The 19,934-nt window shown below is 49.4% G+C and overlaps 1 protein-coding gene across 1 annotated transcript in view; it reads left to right on the top strand.

Annotated features, from left to right (window-relative positions):
• tamalin (trafficking regulator and scaffold protein tamalin) overlaps positions 1-19,934 on the top strand; it is a 40,218-nt gene that overhangs the window by 14,465 nt on the left and 5,819 nt on the right. Inside the window, exons 2-7 of the mRNA XM_087985464.1 lie at positions 4,432-4,481; positions 5,905-5,959; positions 6,113-6,215; positions 15,955-16,048; positions 18,055-18,121; positions 19,802-19,868. Coding sequence (XP_087841590.1) covers positions 4,432-4,481; positions 5,905-5,959; positions 6,113-6,215; positions 15,955-16,048; positions 18,055-18,121; positions 19,802-19,868 — 436 coding nt within the window. The remainder of the gene's footprint in view (positions 1-4,431; positions 4,482-5,904; positions 5,960-6,112; positions 6,216-15,954; positions 16,049-18,054; positions 18,122-19,801; positions 19,869-19,934) is intronic.

Genomic DNA, 19,934 nt, shown 5'->3' with positions numbered 1-19,934 from the left:
CTAATGCACCTAACACTACGGGCAATTTAGCATGGCCAATTCACCTGCCCTGCACATCTTTGGACTGTGGGAGGAAATCGCAGACACGGGGAGAACGTGCAAACTCCACACAGACAGTCACCCGAGGCTGGAATCGAACCCGGGTCCCTGGTGCTGCGAGGCAGCAGTGCTAACCACTGAGCCACCGTGCCACCCAAAAAAATCCCGAAACCCAGCTAATGTTCTGGGGGAACGTGGGTTCACATTTCATCACAGCAGAATCCAATAAGAAAGCTGGAAATGAGTCTGATTACCACTGTCGGAAAATCCCATCACTAATGTCCCTCAGAGAAGGAGGTCTGGCCTACACGTGACTCCAGACCCACAGCAATGTGGTTGGACTTTAAACTGCCCTCTGGGCAATAAATGCAGGCCTAGCCAGGAATGCTGTCATCCTGGGAAGAAAATACCTCAGTGAGGATTAACTCTGGTCTTCTGGTGTTGGGATAGTCTGGTGCCTTAGACAACAGAGTGGCCTCTGCCAGTTTGAGTGGTGAATGGGCCCCCATACACATTGTACTTGGGGAGGGGGGGGGGGGGGGGTTGGCTTTTGGGTGTTCTCCATCTTTGAATAATCCTTTTCTCCTTGTTGTCTACTTTTTCGTGAAGCCTCCATTGGGGGAAGGCTGTTAAACTGGCTTGATGTGTTTGTACAGGTGTCACATTCGTGTTTGCCCAGCTGTTGGTACCCACCCACAGTCCCAGCTAGATAAACAACACTCTGCTAATCCCTCACTGACACAGCAACAAACCCACGCTGCTGTTCTAGATGTCAAACATCGACGGTTTGCAGTGTCCTGGCTCACTGAGACAGGGAACTTTGATGTGAAATACCCTCACACCGGGCACCGACTGAGCGACTGTGCCCTCTGACCTCAAAGCGTGCCAACTTGGGGAAAGATACCGACACACTTTCTGGGGCACAAACAATGTTGGCTCTGTGCCATGTTGTGCCAGCCAAGGCAAAAAACAGCATTGCCCAAGGTCTGTTGAGCAGACGGTCAAATAGACATTTGCGTTCAAGTCTTGAATTTTATTTTAGCTTGTTAAATGTTGGGTGCAGAAAAAAAATGCATGTTTGAAAGCAGCACTTGACCAAGATTTTTCCACTCTATCACTAAATTATCCCTGATTTATTTGATTCATTGGAGTTAGATTCTTCAGTCGTCATGGTGGGATTTGAACTCATGCTGTCATATCTTTTGTCCGGGCCTCTGGATTATTGGTCCAATAATATAATCACTATCATAAAAGCAAAATACTGTGGATGCTGGAGATCCGAGGCAAACACTGCAAAACTCAGTATCTGTGGAGACAGACAGAGTCAATGTTTCAAGTCTGAGATGACTCATCTGCAGAGTTTGGTGCCAGGCAACAGTTAGGTGCCACAGGTGCCAGCTGCCCTCTCTTAGCTGACCAACCTCTAACGTAGAAACTCTGGATCATGATTGGCAGGTCAAGAGCTTCGAGTTCCTAGGAATAACTATCACCAACGGTCTATCTTGGTCTTTCTACGTTGACATGACGGTGAAGAAAGCACACCAGCACCTCTACTTCTTCAGGAGGCGAAGGAAATTTGGCACGCCCACAATGACTCTGATCAATTTTTACAGATGCACTTGGTACGGCAACTGCTCTGCCCAGGACCGTAAGAAACTACAGGGAGTTGTGAACACAGTCCAGTTCCCCCACACGACCCAACCTTCCATCCACTGGCTCCGTCTACACTGCCTCAGGAAGGCAGCCAACATCATCAAAGGCCCCTCCCACCCTGGGTACACTCTCTTCCACCCTTTTCCATCAGGCAGAAGGTACCAAGGTTTGAAAACATGTGCCAACAGATTCAAGAACAGCTTCTTCCCCGCTGTTATCAGACTTATGAATGGACCTCTCCTGTATTAGAGTTGATCTTTCTCTGCCCCTTCTCTGTAGCTGTAACACTGTATTACGCATTCTGTTCTAGTACCCTCATAGACTGATGGAAGGAATGGTTAGTCTGGATAGCACACAAACCAATACTTAGTTAAAAATCATACAACACCAGGTTATAGTCCAACAGGTTTAATTGGAAGCACTAGCTTTCGGAGCGACGCTCCTTCATCAGGTGATTGTCAGATGATGAAGGAGCAGCGCTCCAAAAGCTAGTGCTTCCAATTAAACCTGTTGGTCTATAACCTGGTGTTGTATGATTTTTAACTTTGTACACCCCAGTCCAACACCGGCATCTCCAAATCAAAACCAATACTTGTCACTGTATCTCGGCACATGTGACAATAATGAATCAAATGAAATAGAAAAGGAGGATGTTTTGAATAGGGACTCCTCAATGCCTACCTCGGCCTGACATTCTCCCGGCCAGCCCTTCAGCAGGAGGGGACGCTCGAGATTGAGACCCAGGCTGGGCTAATTCCGAGCCCGGACGCCATCCTGAGAGCAACCCGCTCACTCACTGCCTCAGTCAAGAGTCAGCCCAGGTCCTCGGTAGTTTTGGCAGGCCAGCCTTCCTCGGCAGTTTCAACAGGCCACAGGATACCCTCCAACCTGGTCCTCGTGAAATCAAGAGGCCGTGAAATGAACAAAAGGATATTTGTCTTTTTTTAATATGAAATTTATATAGATTTTATTGTATCGTCACAAATTCAAGTAACAATAAATTTCCATCTATACGTTTCTGTCTAAGATGAACACTGCAATCCCATTCCTTAAAAACCGAACTGACCTCCTGGTTTGACTGCACATTGTATCCCTTCAGTCAGAATTCAGTGCCAGAGCCAAGACATGGCCAGGAAGCATGTTGAACTGACGAAGGAGCTAAAGAATTTCCTGTGCAAAGATAAGGGCTGATATGAGAGCCTTAGACTTTTGGCTTTGTCTTTGATATAGTAACCCCATGTAGGGTCACTGACCCCTCCCTCAAGAGGCTCCAGGAGTTGACAGTTCATCCCCTTGATTACTCAGTTGCTGAGGGTCAGTTGACTGGATTGTTGGTTTGCAATTCAGAGTGATGCCAACAGCATGGGTTCAATTCCCACACGGGCTGAAGGACTCTCCCCTCACCTGAGGTGTGGGGACCCTCGGGTTGAACCACCATTAGTCGTCTATCTAATGAGAGAGCAGGACTACAGTGATTTAACTTTGTGCTGATTCCATCTGGAGAATAGATTAGGTTCCCTACAGTGTGGAAACAGGCCCTTTGGCCCAACCAGTCCACACCGACCCTCCGAAGAGTAACCCACCCAGACCCATTTCCCTCTGACTAATGTGCCTAACACTATGGGCAATGTAGCATGGCCAGCACATCTTTGGACTGTGGGAGGAAACCGGAGGAAACCTACACAGACACGGGGAGAATGTGCAAACTCCACACAGACAGTCGCTCGAGGCTGGAATTGAACCTGGGACCCTGGCGCTGTGAGGCAGCAGGTGCCTGAAAATAATACTTCTCCATTTCCTTTGCCTTTTTTCTATGAGTATTTGCGTATGTATTGGTGCATTAGCGCCAGGATATGCTCAGCTGGGGAACAAAGGGGCAAAGTTTTCCTTGTGGGATTTGAATGCCCATTGCTAGGGACAACTGGGGTCACGAACCCACACTGTTGCAGGAGTGACAGGACGGCCTGGGGGTTACAGCTGAAGCCTGGCCAGTCAGGGAAGGCATCCGAGCCTGTCTGGAGTGCTGGCCATCGCCAGGCAGCTAGTTCCCCTGAACCTTGAGGCTGACCAGAAAATTCCACCACGGTAGATGGTGACTTTTGAATTCAATTTGTTTTTTTTAATATAAAAGAAGGTCGAGAGTCGAAAAGCTCGCGTATCCGTAACCACTGTTGATTTGTTGCAAAACCCCATCTAGTTCACAAATTGAAACCTGCCATCCTTGCTGGGTCTGGCCTAGATGCGGCTCTAGACCCGCAGTGATGCGACTGACTCTCAACTGTCCTCCAGGCCGGAAGAGATGGGCAATGACAGTGACAAACTTATCCCATGAATTAAAAAAAAACCCCCACCAGTTTGGATGCGATGGGAATTTGAACTCCATGATGTTGCCATTCACTCGAACGTTTTAAATGAGTTAGCGAGTTTTGCGAAGATTTGTAGCTCAGGTTGAGGTTCTGGATGTAGCTGTGCTCGCTGAGCTGGGCCTCCGAATGAAGCTTTGTCCAGAGGCTCACTGAAGATGTTACCGAGTATGGTGACGAAATGTCTGAAAATGAAGCTTCCATTTTTAAATGAGCTGCTCTTCTGTTGTAGATCTTGTAGCACAACCTTTTGATCACAAGTATGACCTTGATTGGAGACACCCATTCAGGGGGTCAAAAGAGCGCCTATCGACGCATTGAGAATTCTGATCCGACTTTTCTTTTGAAATCCGAATTGCTTGTCCTTTTGTTGCAGAGGTCGTTGATGAAATGGAAAACGCTGACGGACTCTCCTGAACATGAGAGGTGCGTCGTGCCTTTCGGTATTTGTGAGCTGCTGTCTTGGGCTTTGACCTTTTTTGTTTTGGCTGGGAGGAGGAAGCTGAAGGGAGGGAGGGGGACAGCGCAATTGGCCTCAGTGTTCCCAACCTGGGTGGGGGGAAGGTCATAGAGTCATACTTCATGGAAACGTGAATAGAAGGGTTATGAGGGATGTGTGCCAAACGCTGGCAAATGAGATTGTGTCAGATTGAGATGTCTGGTCGGCCCACCTCGTCCATGCCAACCAGACATTCTAATCTAGTCCCACCTGCCAGCACCCGGCCCATATCCCTCCAAACTCTTCCTATTCATATACCCATCGAGATGCCTTTTAAATTTGTAATTGTACCAGGCTCCACCACTTCCTCTGGCAGCTCATTCCACACACGTACCACCCTCTGTGTGAAAAAGCTGCCCCTTAGGTCCCTTTTAAATCTTTCCCCTCTCACCTTAAGTCTATGCCCTCCAGTTCTGGGCTCCCCCACCCTGAGAAAAACACCTGGTCTATTTACCCTATCCATGCCCCTCATGATTTTATAAACCTCTAAAAGATCACCCCTCAGCCTCTGACGCTCCAGGGAAAACAGCCCCAACCTGTTCAGCCTCTCCCTATAACTCAAACCCTCCAACCCTGGCAACATCCTTGTAAACCTTTCTTGCATCCTTTTCAGTTTAATAACATCCTTCCTGTAGCAGGGCAACCGAAATTGTATGCAGTATGTGACATCTCCAATGTCCTGTACAATCGCACCATGACATCCCAACTCCTGCACTCAATGTTCTGACCAATGAAGGCAAGTGTGCCAAATACTTTCTTCACCGCCCTGTCTCCCTATGTCGCTGCTTTCAAGAAATATGTACCTGCACCCCTAGGTCTCTCTGTTCTGCAAGGCCTGACCATTAACTGTATAAGTCCTGCCCTGGTTTGTCTTACCAAAATGTAACCCATCGCATTTCCTTAAATTAAACTCCATCTGCCACTCCTCAGCCCAGTGACCCAGGTGATCAAGGTCCTGTTGTAATCTAAGGTAACCTTCTTCACTGTCCACTACACCTCCAGTTTTGGTGTCATCCACAAACGTACTGACCAGCGCCTCCCATCTTCTCATCCAAGTTGTTTATATAAATGACAATCTACGGTGGGCCCAGCACTGATTCTTGTAGCACACCACTGGTCACAGGCCTCCAATCTGAAGAACAACCCTTCGCCACCACCCGCTGTCTCCTACTTGGTAGCTCCCTCTGTATCCCATGTGATTGAACCTTACTGACCAGTCTACCATGGAGAATCTTGTCGAAGGCCTTGCGAAGGCTTTCTTTGCGTCTGACCACCAGGAGGGGTGGAGAGGGAAAAAGAGTAAACCCATCCTTAGTTATTGGCAATTATTTTCTGCTGTTTTCTCTTCAGGAGGATTATTACCTTGGAGAAACAAGATGGTGAAGCCTTTGGATTTGAAATTCAGGTATGAGTTGTTTTCCTTTCCCCTCCGTCCCCTGTTGTAACTGACTCCAAAGCCGGCTCATGCCATTAGCTCTTTTGGTTTTGTTCATCTGCTGCCTCCCTGTGTTTTTAATCAGAGATATGTTTGCTTTTCTCTCGCGTGCTCTCTCTGCAGACATATGGCCTGCATCATCGAGATGAAAACACAATGGAAATGTGCACGTTTGTTTGTCGGGTCCGGGAGAACACCCCAGCCGAACTGGGAGGACTGAGACAAGGTAACGAACTGCTCCACTTACGACCCGAACTTGCTCCTTCGGTCTGAGCCAACGAGTGGAAGCTGTGCTGTAAATATTTCTCATTATTTTCTTGTTGATGGTGGCCCTGCCTTTTGGAGACATATATCTCTGGATGAGCTGGCTCCCAGATGCACTGCTGCGTCAGTTGGAAAGCCGACCTACCCAGACGGGGAGGCCTGGCGGCTAAATCAGAGCAGTCGCAGGCCGCTGTGTTTTAAAATGCACGAATTGAAGTCACGGAAATGGTCTCGGTCTCTGAAAGCCATCGCTGGGATTCGAGAAACCGGGTCCCCGTGATAAACCAGCATGGCCTCAGCTAGAGCACAGTGTCTGAGGTGAGGGCTCCATGCGCTGGAAAGGCGTGAGGAAGGGTTTCCGAGATATTGACTGGAATAGACTGAGACGGGACACCATGGGGTCATTTGTCACAGAGCGGTGAAGGTTACTGGGGGATCTGGTCGAGGCCTTCGCAATTGTGAAAGGTTTTGATCATATCGATAAGTAATCCAGAGACCCAGATAATGTTCTGGGGACCCGGGTTTGAATCCTGCCATGGTTGGTGGTATTATTTGAATTCAATAAATATGTGGAAGATATGGATCTGGAAGAGTCTAATAATGACCATGTATCTGATGTCGATTGTTGGAAAAACCTATCTGGGTCACTAATGCCCTTTAGGGGAGGAAACTGTCATCCTTACCTGGTCTGGGCCTACATGTGACTCCAGACCCACAGCAATGGGGTTGACTCTTTACTGCCCTCAGGGCTATGAGCGATGGGTAAATAAAGTGAAACGAACCAAGCAATGAAAAAAACATCTCAGAAAGAACCGACTGATGCAATTAGCGACCGACTGCTGGGATGGCAGTTTGTCACTGAGGCTGTAAGGTTTACAGGTTCCAAACTGACTCCAGGTACTCACACAAGAAAATGGTGAACTGGTGCCATGCAGCACCTCACTCAGTAGGAAATGTTAAATAGCAGCTTCCAACCAGTTGATCCTGATGTTCAGGAAGACGGATCATGTCAAAGGTGTTGTATCTGCACACGGACCGTTCTGTAATGCTGGGAATGGGGGGGTCAGTTGTTGTACGTGGACACGGACTGTACTGTAAAGCTGGGGATGAGGGTGTCAGTTATATCCGTGCACGGACTGTACTGTAAAGCTGGGGATGGGGGTCAGTTGTTGTACGTGGACACGGACTGTACTGTAATGCTGGGGATGGGGGGTCAGTTGTTGTATCTGCACACGGACTGTACTGTAAAGCTGGGGATGGGTGGGGTCAGTTGTTATATCTGCACACGGACTGTACTGTAATGCTGGGGATGGGGGTGTCAGTTGTATCTGTATGTGGACTGTACTGTAATGCTGGGGATGGGGGTCAGTTGTATCTGTATACAGACTGTACTGTAATGCTGGGGATGGGGGTGTCAGTTGTATCTGTATGTGGACTGTACTGTAATGCTGGGGATGGGGGTCAGTTGTATCTGTACACGGACTGTACTGTAATGCTGGGGATGGGGTGGTCAGTTGTATCTGTACACGGACTGTACTGTAATGCTGGGGATGGGGGTCAGTTGTATCTGTATACAGACTGTACTGTAATGCTGGGGATGGGGGTCAGTTGTATCTGTACACGGACTGTACTGTAATGCTGGGGATGGGGGTCAGTTGTATCTGTACACGGACTGTACTGTAATGCTGGGGATGGGGGTCAGTTGTATCTGTACACGGACTGTACTGTAATGCTGGGGATGGGGGGTCAGTTGTATCTGCACACAGACTGTACTGTAATGCTGGGGATGGGGGGTCAGTTGTATCTGTACACGGACTGTACTGTAATGCTGGGGATGGGGGGTCAGTTGTATCTGTACACGGACTGTACTGTAATGCTGGGGATGGGGGGGTCAGTTGTATCTGTATGTGGACTGTACTGTAATGCTGGGGATGGGGTGGTCAGTTGTATCTGCACACGGACTGTACTGTAATGCTGGGGATGGGGTGGGTCAGTTGTTATATCTGCACACGGACTGTACTGTAATGCTGGGGATGGGGGGTCAGTTGTATCTGTACACGGACTGTACTGTAATGCTGGAGTTGGGGGGTCAGTTGTTATATCTGCACACGTACTGTATTGTAATGCTGGGGATGGGGGGTCAGTTGTTATATTTGCACACGGACTGTACTGTAATGCTGGGGATGGGGGTCAGTTGTATCTGCACACGGACTGTACTGTAATGCTGGGGATGGTGGGGGGGGCGGTCAGTTGTATCTGCACACGGACTGTACTGTAATGCTGGGGATGGGGTGGGGTCAGTTGTTATATCTGCACACGGACTGTACTGTAATGCTGGGGATGGGGTGGTCAGTTGTATCTGTAAACGGACTGTACTGTAATGCTGGGGATGGGGGTCAGTTGTATCTGTACACGGACTGTACTGTAATGCTGGGGATGGGGGTCAGTTGTATCTGTACACGGACTGTACTGTAATGCTGGGGATGGGGGTCAGTTGTATCTGTACACGGACTGTACTGTAATGCTGGGGATGGGGGGTCAGTTGTTGTATCTGCACACGGACTGTACTGTAATGCTGGGGATGGGGTGGTCAGTTGTATCTGTAAACGGACTGTACTGTAATGCTGGGGATGGGGGTCAGTTGTATCTGTACACGGACTGTACTGTAATGCTGGAGATGGGGGTCAGTTGTATCTGTACACGGACTGTACTGTAATGCTGGGGATGGGGGTCAGTTGTATCTGTACACGGACTGTACTGTAATGCTGGGGATGGGGGGTCAGTTGTTGTATCTGCACACGGACTGTACTGTAATGCAGGGGATGGGGGGTCAGTTGTTGTATCTGCACACGGACTGTACTGTAATGCTGGGGATGGGGGGTCAGTTGTTGTATCTGCACACGGACTGTACTGTAATGCTGGGGATGGGTGGGGTCAGTTGTTATATCTGCACACGGACTGTATGTAATGCTGGGGATGGGGGTGTCAGTTGTATCTGTACGTGGACTGTACTGTAATGCTGGGGATGGGGGGCATCGGTTGTATCTGCACACGGACTGTACTGTAATGCTGGGGATGGGGGTGTCAGTTGTATCTGTATGTGGACTGTACTGTAATGCTGGGGATGGGGGTCAGTTGTATCTGTACACGGACTGTACTGTAATGCTGGGGATGGGGGGTCAGTTGTACCTGTACACGGACTGTACTGTAATGCTGGGGATGGGTGGGGTCAGTTGTTATATCTGCACACGGACTGTACTGTAATGCTGGGGATGGGGGGTCAGTTGTATCTGTACATGGACTGTACTGTAATGCTGGGGATGGGGGGCGTCAGTTGTATCTGCACACGGACTGTAATGTAAAGCTGGGGATGGGGGTGTCAGTTGTATCTGTACACGGACTGTACTGTAATGCTGGGGATGGGGTGGGGTCAGTTGTTATATCTGCACACGGACTGTACTGTAATGCTGGGAATGGGGGGGGGTCAGTTGTTATATCTGTGCACGGACTGTACTGTAATGCTGGGGATGGGGGGGTCAGTTGTTATATCTATGCATGGACTGTAGTGTAACGCTGGGGATGGGGGGGTTCAGTTGTATCTGTACACGGACTGTACTGTAATGCTGGGGATGGGGGGGGTCAGTTGTTATATCTGCACACGGACTGTACTGTAATGCTGGGGATGGGGTGGGTCAGTTGTTATATCTGCACAAGGACTGTACTGTAATGCTGGGGATGGGAGGGGTCAGTTGTTATATCTGCACACGGACTGTACTGTAATGCTGGGGATGGGGGGTCAGTTGTTATATCTGCACACGGACTGTACTGTAATGCTGGGGATGGGGGTCAGTTGTATCTGCACACGGACTGTACTGCAATGCTGGGGATGGGGGGTCAGTTGTATCTGTGCACGGACTGTACTGTAATGCTTGGAATGGGGGGGGTCAGTTGTTATATCTGTGCATGGACTGTACTGTAATGCTGGGGATGGGGGGGTCAGTTGTTATATCTGTGCATGGACTGTAGCGTAACGCTGGGTATGGGGGGGTTCAGTTGTATCTGTACATGGACTGTACTGTAATGCTGGGGATGGGGGGGCGTCAGTTGTATCTGTACATGGACTGTACTGTAATGCTGGGGATGGGGTGGGGTCAGTTGTTATATCTGCACACGGACTGTACTGTAATGCTGGGGATGGGGGGTCAGTTGTATCTGTACACGGACTGTACTGTAATGCTGGGGATGGGGAGGGGTCAGTTGTATCTGGACAGGGACTGTACTGTAAAGCTGGGGATGAGGGTGTCAGTTATATCCTTGCACGGACTGTACTGTAATGCTGGGGATGGGGGGGTCAGTTGTTATATCTGCACACAGACTGTACTGTAATGCTGGGGATGGGGTGGTCCGTTGTATCTGTACACGGACTGTACTGTAATGCTGGGGATGGGTGGGGTCAGTTGTTATATCTGCACACGGACTGTACTGTAATGCTGGGGATGGGGGTCAGTTGTATCTGTGCACGGACTGTACTGTAATGCTGGGGATGGGGTGGTCAGTTGTATCTGTACACGGACTGTACTGTAATGCTGGGGATGGGGGGGTCAGTTGTTATATCTGCGCACGGACTGTACTGTAATGCTGGGGATGGGGGTCAGTTGTATCTGTACACGGACTGTACTGTAAAGCTGGGGATGGGGGTCAGTTGTATCTGTGCACGGACTGTACTGTAATGCTGGGGATGGGGGGGTCAGTTGTTATATCTGCACACGGACTGTACTGTAAAGCTGGGGATGGGGTGGTCAGTTGTATCTGCACACGGACTGTACTGTAATGCTGGGGATGGGGGGGGTCAGTTGTTATATTTGCGCACGGACTGTACTGTAATGCTGGGGATGGGGGGTCAGTTGTATCTGTACACGGACTGTACTGTAATGCTGGGGATGGGGGGGTCAGTTGTTATATCTGCACACGGACTGTACTGTAATTCTGGGGATGGGGGGGGGGTCAGTTGTTATATTTGCGCACGGACTGTACTGTAATGCTGGGGATGGGGGGTCAGTTGTATCTGTACACGGACTGTACTGTAATGCTGGGGATGGGGGGGTAAGTTGTTATATCTGCACACGGACTGTACTGTAATGCTGGGGATGGGGGGTCAGTTGTTATATCTGCACATGGACTGTACTGTAATGCTGGGGATGGGGGGTCAGTTCTTGTATCTGCACACGGACTGTACTGTAATGCTGGGGATGGGGGGTCAGTTGTATCTGTGCATGGACTGTAGTGTAATGCTGGGGATGGGGGTCAGTTGTATCTGTACACGGACTGTACTGTAATGCTGGGGATGGGGTGGGTCAGTTGTATCTGTACACGGACTGTACTGTAATGCTGGGGATGGGGGTCAGTTGTATCTGTGCACGGACTGTACTGTAATGCTGGGGATGGGGTGGGGTCAGTTGTTATATCTGTGCATGGACTGTAGTGTAATGCTGGGGATGGGGTGGTCAGTTGTATCTGTACACGGACTGTACTGTAATGCTGGGGATGGGGGTCAGTTGTATCTGTACATGGACTGTACTGTAATGCTGGGGATGGGGGGGTCAGTTGTATCTGTACATGGACTGTACTGTAATGCTGGGGATGGGGGGTCAGTTGTATCTGTACACGGACTGTACTGTAATGCTGGGGATGGGGTGGGGTCAGTTGTTATATCTGCACACGGACTGTACTGTAATGCTGAGGATGGGGGTCAGTTGTTATATCTGTGCATGGACTGTACTGTAAAGCTGGGGATGGGGGTGTCAGTTGTATCTGTACATGGACTGTACTGTAATGCTGGCGATGGGGTGGGGTCAGTTGTTATATCTGCACACGGACTGTACTGTAAAGCTAGGGATGGGGGTGTCAGTTGTATCTGTACATGGACTGTACTGTAATGCTGGCGATGGGGTGGGGTCAGTTGTTATATCTGCACACGGACTGTACTGTAAAGCTAGGGATGGGGGGTCAGTTGTATCTGTACATGGACTGTACTGTAATGCTGGGGATGGGGGGGTCAGTTGTATCTGTACACGGACTGTACTGTAATGCTGGGGATGGGGGGGTCAGTTGTATCTGTACACGGACTGTACTGTAATGCTGGGGATGGGGGGGTCAGTTGTACCTGTACACGGACTGTACTGTAATGCTGGGGATGGGTGGGGTCAGTTGTTAAATCTGCACACGGACTGTACTGTAAAGCTAGGGATGGGGGGTCAGTTGTATCTGTACATGGACTGTACTGTAATGCTGGGGATGGGGTGGTCAGTTGTATCTGTACACGGACTGTACTGTAATGCTGGGGATGGGGGTCAGTTGTTATATCTGCACACGGACTGTACTGTAATGCTGGGGATGGGGGTCAGTTGTATCTGTACACGGACTGTACTGTAATGCTGGGGATGGGGGGTCAGTTGTACCTGTACACGGACTGTACTGTAATGCTGGGGATGGGTGGGGTCAGTTGTTATATCTGCACACGGACTGTACTGTAATGCTGGGGATGGGGGGTCAGTTGTATCTGTACATGGACTGTACTGTAATGCTGGGGATGGGGGGCATCAATTGTATCTGCACACGGACTGTACTGTAATGCTGGGGATGGGGTGGGGTCAGTTGTTATATCTGCACACGGACTGTACTGTAATGCTGGGGATGGGGGTCAGTTGTATCTGTACACGGACTGTACTGTAATGCTGGGGATGGGGGGTCAGTTGTACCTGTACACGGACTGTACTGTAATGCTGGGGATGGGTGGGGTCAGTTGTTATATCTGCACACGGACTGTACTGTAATGCTGGGGATGGGGGGTCAGTTGTATCTGTACATGGACTGTACTGTAATGCTGGGGATGGGGGTGTCAGTTGTATCTGTACACGGACTGTACTGTAATGCTGGGGATGGGGGGTCAGTTATTATATCTGTGCATGGACTGTAGTGTAATGCTGGGGATGGGGGTGTCAGTTGTATCTGTACACGGACTGTACTGTAATGCTGGGGATGGGGGTCAGTTGTATCTGTACACGGACTGTACTGTAATGCTGGGGATGGGCGGGGGGTCAGTTGTATCTGTACACGGACTGTACTGTAATGCTGGGGATGGGGGGTCAGTTGTATCTGTGCACGGACTGTACTGTAATGCTGGGGATGGGGGGGTGGTCAGTTGTTATATCTGCACATGGACCGTACTGTAATGCTGGGGATGGGGGGGGTCAGTTGTATCTGTACACGGACCGTACTGTAATGCTGGGGATCGGGGTTGGGGTGGGGGTCAGTTGTTATATCTGCAGACAGACTGTACTGTAATGCTGTGGATGGGTGGTCAGTTGTATCTGTACACGGACTGTACTGTAATGCTGGGGATGGGGGATCAGTTGTTATATCTGTGCATGGACTGTACTGTAATGCTGGGGATGGGGGGGTCAGTTATATCTGCACACGGACTGTATTGTAATGCTGGGGATGGGTGGGGTCAGTTGTTATATCTGCACACGGACTGTACTGTAATGCTGGGGATGGGGGGTCAGTTGTATCTGTACACGGACTGTACTGTAATGCTGGGGATGGGGGGTCAGTTATATCTGCACACGGACTGTATTGTAATGCTGGGGATGGGGGGTCAGTTATATCTGCACACGGACTGTACTGTAATGCTGGGGATGGGGGGTCAGTTGTTATATCTGTGCATGGACTGTACTGTAACGCTGGGGATGGGGGAGTCAGTTCTTTCTATACACGGACTGTACTGTAATGCTGGGGATGGGGGGGGGTCAGTTGTTATATCTGCACACGGACTGTAATGTAATGCTGGGGATGGGGGGTCAGTTATTGTATCTGCACACGGACTGTACTATAATGCTGGGGATGGGGGGGGTCAGTTGTTATATCTGTGCACGGGCTGTACTGTAACACTGGGGATGGGGGAGTCAGTTTTTTCTGTACACGGACTGTACTGTAATGCTGGGGATGGGGGGTCAGTTGTATCTGCACACGGACTGTACTGTAATGCTGGGGATGGGGGGTCAGTTGTATCTGCACACGGACTAGACTGTAATGCTGGGGATGGGTGGGGTCAGTTGTTATATCTGCGCATGGACTATACTGTAATGCTGAGGATGGTGGGGGGGGGTCAGTTGTATCTGCACACAGGCTGTACTGTAATGCTGGGGATGGGGGGGGGTCAGTTGTTATATCTGTGCACGGACTGTACTGTAATGCTGGGGATGGGGGGGGTCAGTTGTTATATCTGTGCATGGACTGTACAGTAATGCTGGGGATGGGGGGGGTCAGTTGTTTTTTCTGCACACGGACTGTGCTGTAACGCTGGGGATGGGGGAGTCAGTTGTTATATCTGTGCATGGACTACTGTAATGCTGGGGATGGGGTGGTCAGTTGTTATATCTGCGCACGGACTGTACTGTAACGCTGGGGATGGGGGAGTCAGTTGGTATATCTGCACACGGACTGTCCTGTAATGCTGGGGATGGGGGTCAGTTGTTATATCTGTGCATGGACTGTACTGTAATGCTGGGGATGGCGGGTCAGTTGTTATATCTGCACACGGACTGTACTGTAATGCTGGGGATGGGGGGTCAGTTGTTGTATCTGTACACGGACTGTACTGTAATGCTGGGGATGAGCGGGTCAGTTGTTGTGTCTGTGCATGGACTGTACTGTAATGCTGGGGGTGGAGGTGTCTGTTGTTGTATCTGTGCACGGACTGTACTGTAATGCTGGGGGTGGAGGTGTCTGTTGTTGTATCTGTGCACGGACTGCACTGTAATGCTGGGGGTGGAGGTGTCTGTTGTTGTATCTGTGCACGGACTGCACTGTAATGCTGGGGGTGGAGGTGTCTGTTGTTGTATCTGTGCACGGACTGCACTGTAATGCTGGGGGTGGAGGTGTCTGTTGTTGTATCTGTGCACGGACTGCACTGTAATGCTGGGGGTGGAGGTGTCTGTTGTTGTATCTGTGCACGGACTGTACTGTAATGCTGGGGGTGGAGGTGTCTGTTGTTGTATCTGTGCACGGACTGTACTGTAATGCTGGGGGTGGAGGTGTCTGTTGTTGTATCTGTGCACGGACTGCACTGTAATGCTGGGGGTGGAGGTGTCTGTTGTTGTATCTGTGCACGGACTGCACTGTAATGCTGGGGGTGGAGGTGTCCGTTGTTGTATCTGTGCACGGACTGCACTGTAATGCTGGGGGTGGAGGTGTCCGTTGTTGTATCTGTGCACGGACTGCACTGTAATGCTGGTGTCCGGGGGGGTCAGCTGTTGTATTGGTGCACAGACTGTTGTGTAATGCTGGGGAAGGGGGGTGGGGGGGGGGGGGAGGGGGGGGTCAGTTGTTGTATTTGTGCACTGACTGTACAGTAAATCTGAGTGAGTTCTGGATTTTCCTCATTGTCTGTTTTGACTGCTGACATGCCATTTCCACTTGTTGACCAATCTCAATCCTGCTCCCTTTTGCACTACGTTAATTTTGTATTAGCCCACCCAAATTTAACCAAGTTCCTTTTGAAATATGTTCCAAGTCTCGTGCAGATATCCTGTCCTGGCAGAAAATGCTTCGCTGATCTCACTTGCAGCCGAAGAGGTCGAGGGTTTTTTTTTCTAAACGATGCTTAGTTGGAACTCACAGGAGCTGCACTTTGTTTCCAGGTGACACCATCACCAGCATCAACGGGACACTTGTGTCTGGATTCCGCCATCGAGATATTGTGGATCTTATCAAATCGTCAGGAAATTTCCTGAGGTAATCTAACAGAAGAAAAGATGGCACAATATATGGGTTCATCTTCAGGCTAATAATTATTTCAGACCAGTAGAATTTCTAAAATGGCGCATGGGTATGGAAAAATGCCAGTAGTCCAGGCCCCAAAATGGAGTTTTGGTATTTGGTTCTAAGTCACACTGTTGTTCCTAATCAACATTAAAATGATGGGTTTTTTTTGAAAAATTATATTCTTCCCTTCCATCTTTCATTAAATGTACTCATTCTTGCTGAGGCTGGTTTCCATGACAACCCTTAAGGCATCATTATCATACATGGGCCTAAACACAAGTTTGTTTTTAATTCCTTCACAAGATGAGGGCGTTGCTGGCTGGCTCAGCAGTTATTGCCCGTTCTTAATTCCCCAGAGGGCAGTAAAGAGTCAACGACATTGCCATGGGTCTGGAGTCACATGTAGGCCCAGACCAGGTAAGAATGGCAGTTTCCTTCCCTAAAGGGCATGAGTGAACCAGATGGGCTTTTCCAACAATCAGAGTGGTCCTGGAAAAGCACAGCAGGTCAGGCAGCATCCGAGGAGCAGGAAAATCGACATTTCGGGCAAAAGTCCTTTATCAGGGCTACCAGTAGTGCCATCACTACATAAGGTGGTACTGAGGCACAGAGACCAAGTTCATGGTCTGTGTCGACTGATCTGAGCTGGACTGGTGCGAAAGGTTTGAATGCTCTGGGATGGCAGACAGGAAAGACCAAAAAGCGAGGTTCCACTGATGAAGGGCTTTGGCCCGAAACGTCGATTTTCCTGCTCCTCGGCTGCTGCGCTTTTCCAGCACCACTCTGATCTAAACTCTGGTTTCTAGCATCTGCAGTCCTCCCTTTTGCCTTTTCCAACAATCAGCAATGGCTGCACAATTATCATTTGACTCCCTTTTCTCTTCTGGTTTTTTGAATGAAAGTTGCATTTATCCTTTCATAGTAGGAACAGAACCCATATCTCCAGAACATCAGTCTGGCATTCTGGATTATTAGTTCAGGAACATTACCACTGGGCCACCGCTTTTTTTTTTGTTTGGTGTTTCTCACCAAATGTTCGTACGTGGGCTTTTTCCAACAGGGGCGATGTCACCAAATCACAATCAATCAAAGGGAGACTTCATTTTCATTTCATTTCATTCCCGACAGTGTGGAAACAGGCCCTTCGGCCCAACAAGTCCACACTGACCCTCCGAATGATGGTCTTGTGTTGTTATCACTGGACTGTTTGTCCAGAGACCCAGATAATGCTCTGGGAATCCCGGGTTGAATCCCAACATGGCAGATGGTGGAATTTAAATTCAATAAAGTGTCTGGAATTAAGAGTCTAATGATGACGACGAAACCATTGTCAACTGTTGGAAAAATTCATCCGGTTCACTGATGAAACTGCCATCCTTACCCAGTCTGGTGTGGGCCTACATGTGACTCCAGAACCACAGCAATGTGGTTGACTCTTTTCCGTCCTCTGAGCAATTGGGGATGGGCAATAAATGTTGGCCCAGCCAGTGATGACCTCATCTTGTGAATGAATTACATAAAAAAAAAAGTACTGGAACCTCTCTTTTTGGTCTTTTCCTGTCTGCCATTCCAGAGCATTCAAAACCTTTCGCAACAGTCCAGCTCGGATGAGTCGACACAGACCATGAACTTGGTCTCTGTGCCTCAGTACCACCTTATGTAGTGATGGCACTACTGGTAGGAGCCACATGGCAAATTTCCTGTCTTTCATAGGATTGTTGGAGGCCATGTCAGCAGGGAGAGGGTCCCCTTGGGAACCGATGGACAGAGGGAGGTGTCTCAACATGTTGTTTGCACTTCATTGGTTGGTCACGGCGCAGAGTTGGCAGTGAACTGGGAAGCTATCAGTAGAGGACATCAGTGAGCTCATGGCCAGCATTGAGAGAGTCGGTGGAAAAGCTGCTGAAGAATAAGTAGAGGTGAGGAGAGAACTTGCATTTTGAAAAGTCAATTAACTGGTCCATTCCCACTGACAGGCTGGAGACGGTGTATGGCACCTCCATCAGGCAAGCTGAGTTGGAAACCAGACTGCAGTACCTGAAGGTGAGTGGCATCTTGCTGTGCTCTGGGCCTCTGAGCATTTACTTAATGGGGACCATGGATGCCAAATTAAAGGGCAATTTTCACACACCGCAAGTCCTGAGGTTAGTGAGGGAATCTGCTCTCTGAAGATAGATTTCCCCCATTGGAGCATCACCATTTTGACAGTGAACACCTTAAAAAAAAATAAAAATCGCTGGAATGGTATCTGTGGATTCAAGCACTGTAAAGTTCAGATCAAGAAGCTGTTGTTAGATGGCACGGTGGCTCAGTGGTTAGCACTGCTGCCTCACAGTGCCAGGGACCCGGGTTCGATTCCAGCCTTGGGTGACCGCATCTATGTGGGTTTCCTCCTACACTCCAAAGACGTGCAAGTTTGGTGCATTGGCCACACTAAATTTTCCACAGCATCCAGGGATGCACAGGCTAGGTAGATTAACCACGGGAAATGTAGGGTTATATGGATAGGATAGAGGGTGGGCTGCTCTTCAGAGGGTCAGTGTGAACTTAATGGGTTGAATGGCCTACTTCCACACTGGATTCTATTCTATGATTCTCCTGGACGCTCTGGCCCTAATTCTCAGATTGTGCCTTCAGGGTCTAGAATCCCCAGCCAGTGGAAATAGTTTATCTTTCCTGTCAATGTCTTGAAGATTTCAATCAGATCACCCCTTATCCTTCAAAATTCCAGAAAACAGGCCTTGTTTGTATAATCTCTCCCCGTGACTTAGCCCCTGAAATCCAGGTATCATTCTTGTCAACCTATTCCCAAGGCCAACCTGTCCTTCCTAAGGTGTGGTGCACAGAGTACTTCCAAGTGGGGGTCCACCCAGGATTTTGTATAACTGCAGCATTGGGCTTTGTGTACGACATCATTCTTTAATCAACTGGGCTGAGGGTTTGCGGTATCAGACAGTTTTAGTCCAGAAACCAGAGAGCGATCATCCAGGCTGACACTCCGGTGCAGTGCTGAAGGAGGGCAGCTCTGTTGGGAGTGCTATCTTTCGGATACGACGTTCAACTGAGGTCCCGTCGTGCTCTTTCCGAGAGAGGTAAAAGGATCCCATTAACAGACACTCTTTGGAGAAGACATCCCCTGATGTCCTGGCCCCTTATAACCAACAACATGGAAACATTAACACCACAAGCAGAAATTGCGACAGAATGAAAACTCAGCAGGCCTGGCAGCATCTCCGGAGAGAAATCCGAATTAACGTTTCAGTTCCAGTTCGGGAACGGGGTTCTGAAGCAGGGTCACTCGACCCAAAACATGAACTCGGCTTTCTCTCTCCACGGCTGCTGCCAGACCTGCTGAATCTCTCCAGCAATCTCTGTTTTTGGGGTCTGACTTCCAGCATTTCCTGCAGTTCTTTTTGTTTCTGGTTGTTAGCTCATTGCTGTTTGTCGGGGCTTGCTGTTTGTGATCAGCGGTTGCTGCGTTGCCTACATGACAACACCTTTCAATGCCATTTCACTGACTGCAAACTGCTTTGGGATGCCCTGGGGTTGGCGAGAGGCGCTACGGGAATGGAAGTTGTCGTTTCAACTCCTCAAGCGCCCCTCACCCCCTGACCCCCCCCCCCCACCAACCATTATCTCCTTAGGGCCCTGCCACCTCTGATTCTGGGCTGGGACTGGGTCCATGATTTCTCACGGAGGCTTATTGCTGTTTTCACTTTGTAGCAAACACTGCAGGAGAAATGGGAAGAGTACAGATCTCTAATGGTTCAGGAACAGAGGTTGGTGCACGGTAAGTGACCTGCTCACTTTCTCCTTTGTGGGGGTTCGGGGAGGGTGGAGGGGGGGGGTGGTGTTG

Source organism: Chiloscyllium plagiosum, unplaced genomic scaffold, assembly GCF_037043375.1.
Source record: "Chiloscyllium plagiosum isolate Xiang-an unplaced genomic scaffold, Cpla_swu_hap1 HiC_scaffold_53X, whole genome shotgun sequence".
Lineage (NCBI taxonomy): Eukaryota > Metazoa > Chordata > Chondrichthyes > Orectolobiformes > Hemiscylliidae > Chiloscyllium > Chiloscyllium plagiosum.
Note: the sequence above shows the minus strand (reverse complement) of the source record. Positions and strands in the feature narration are given on the sequence as shown.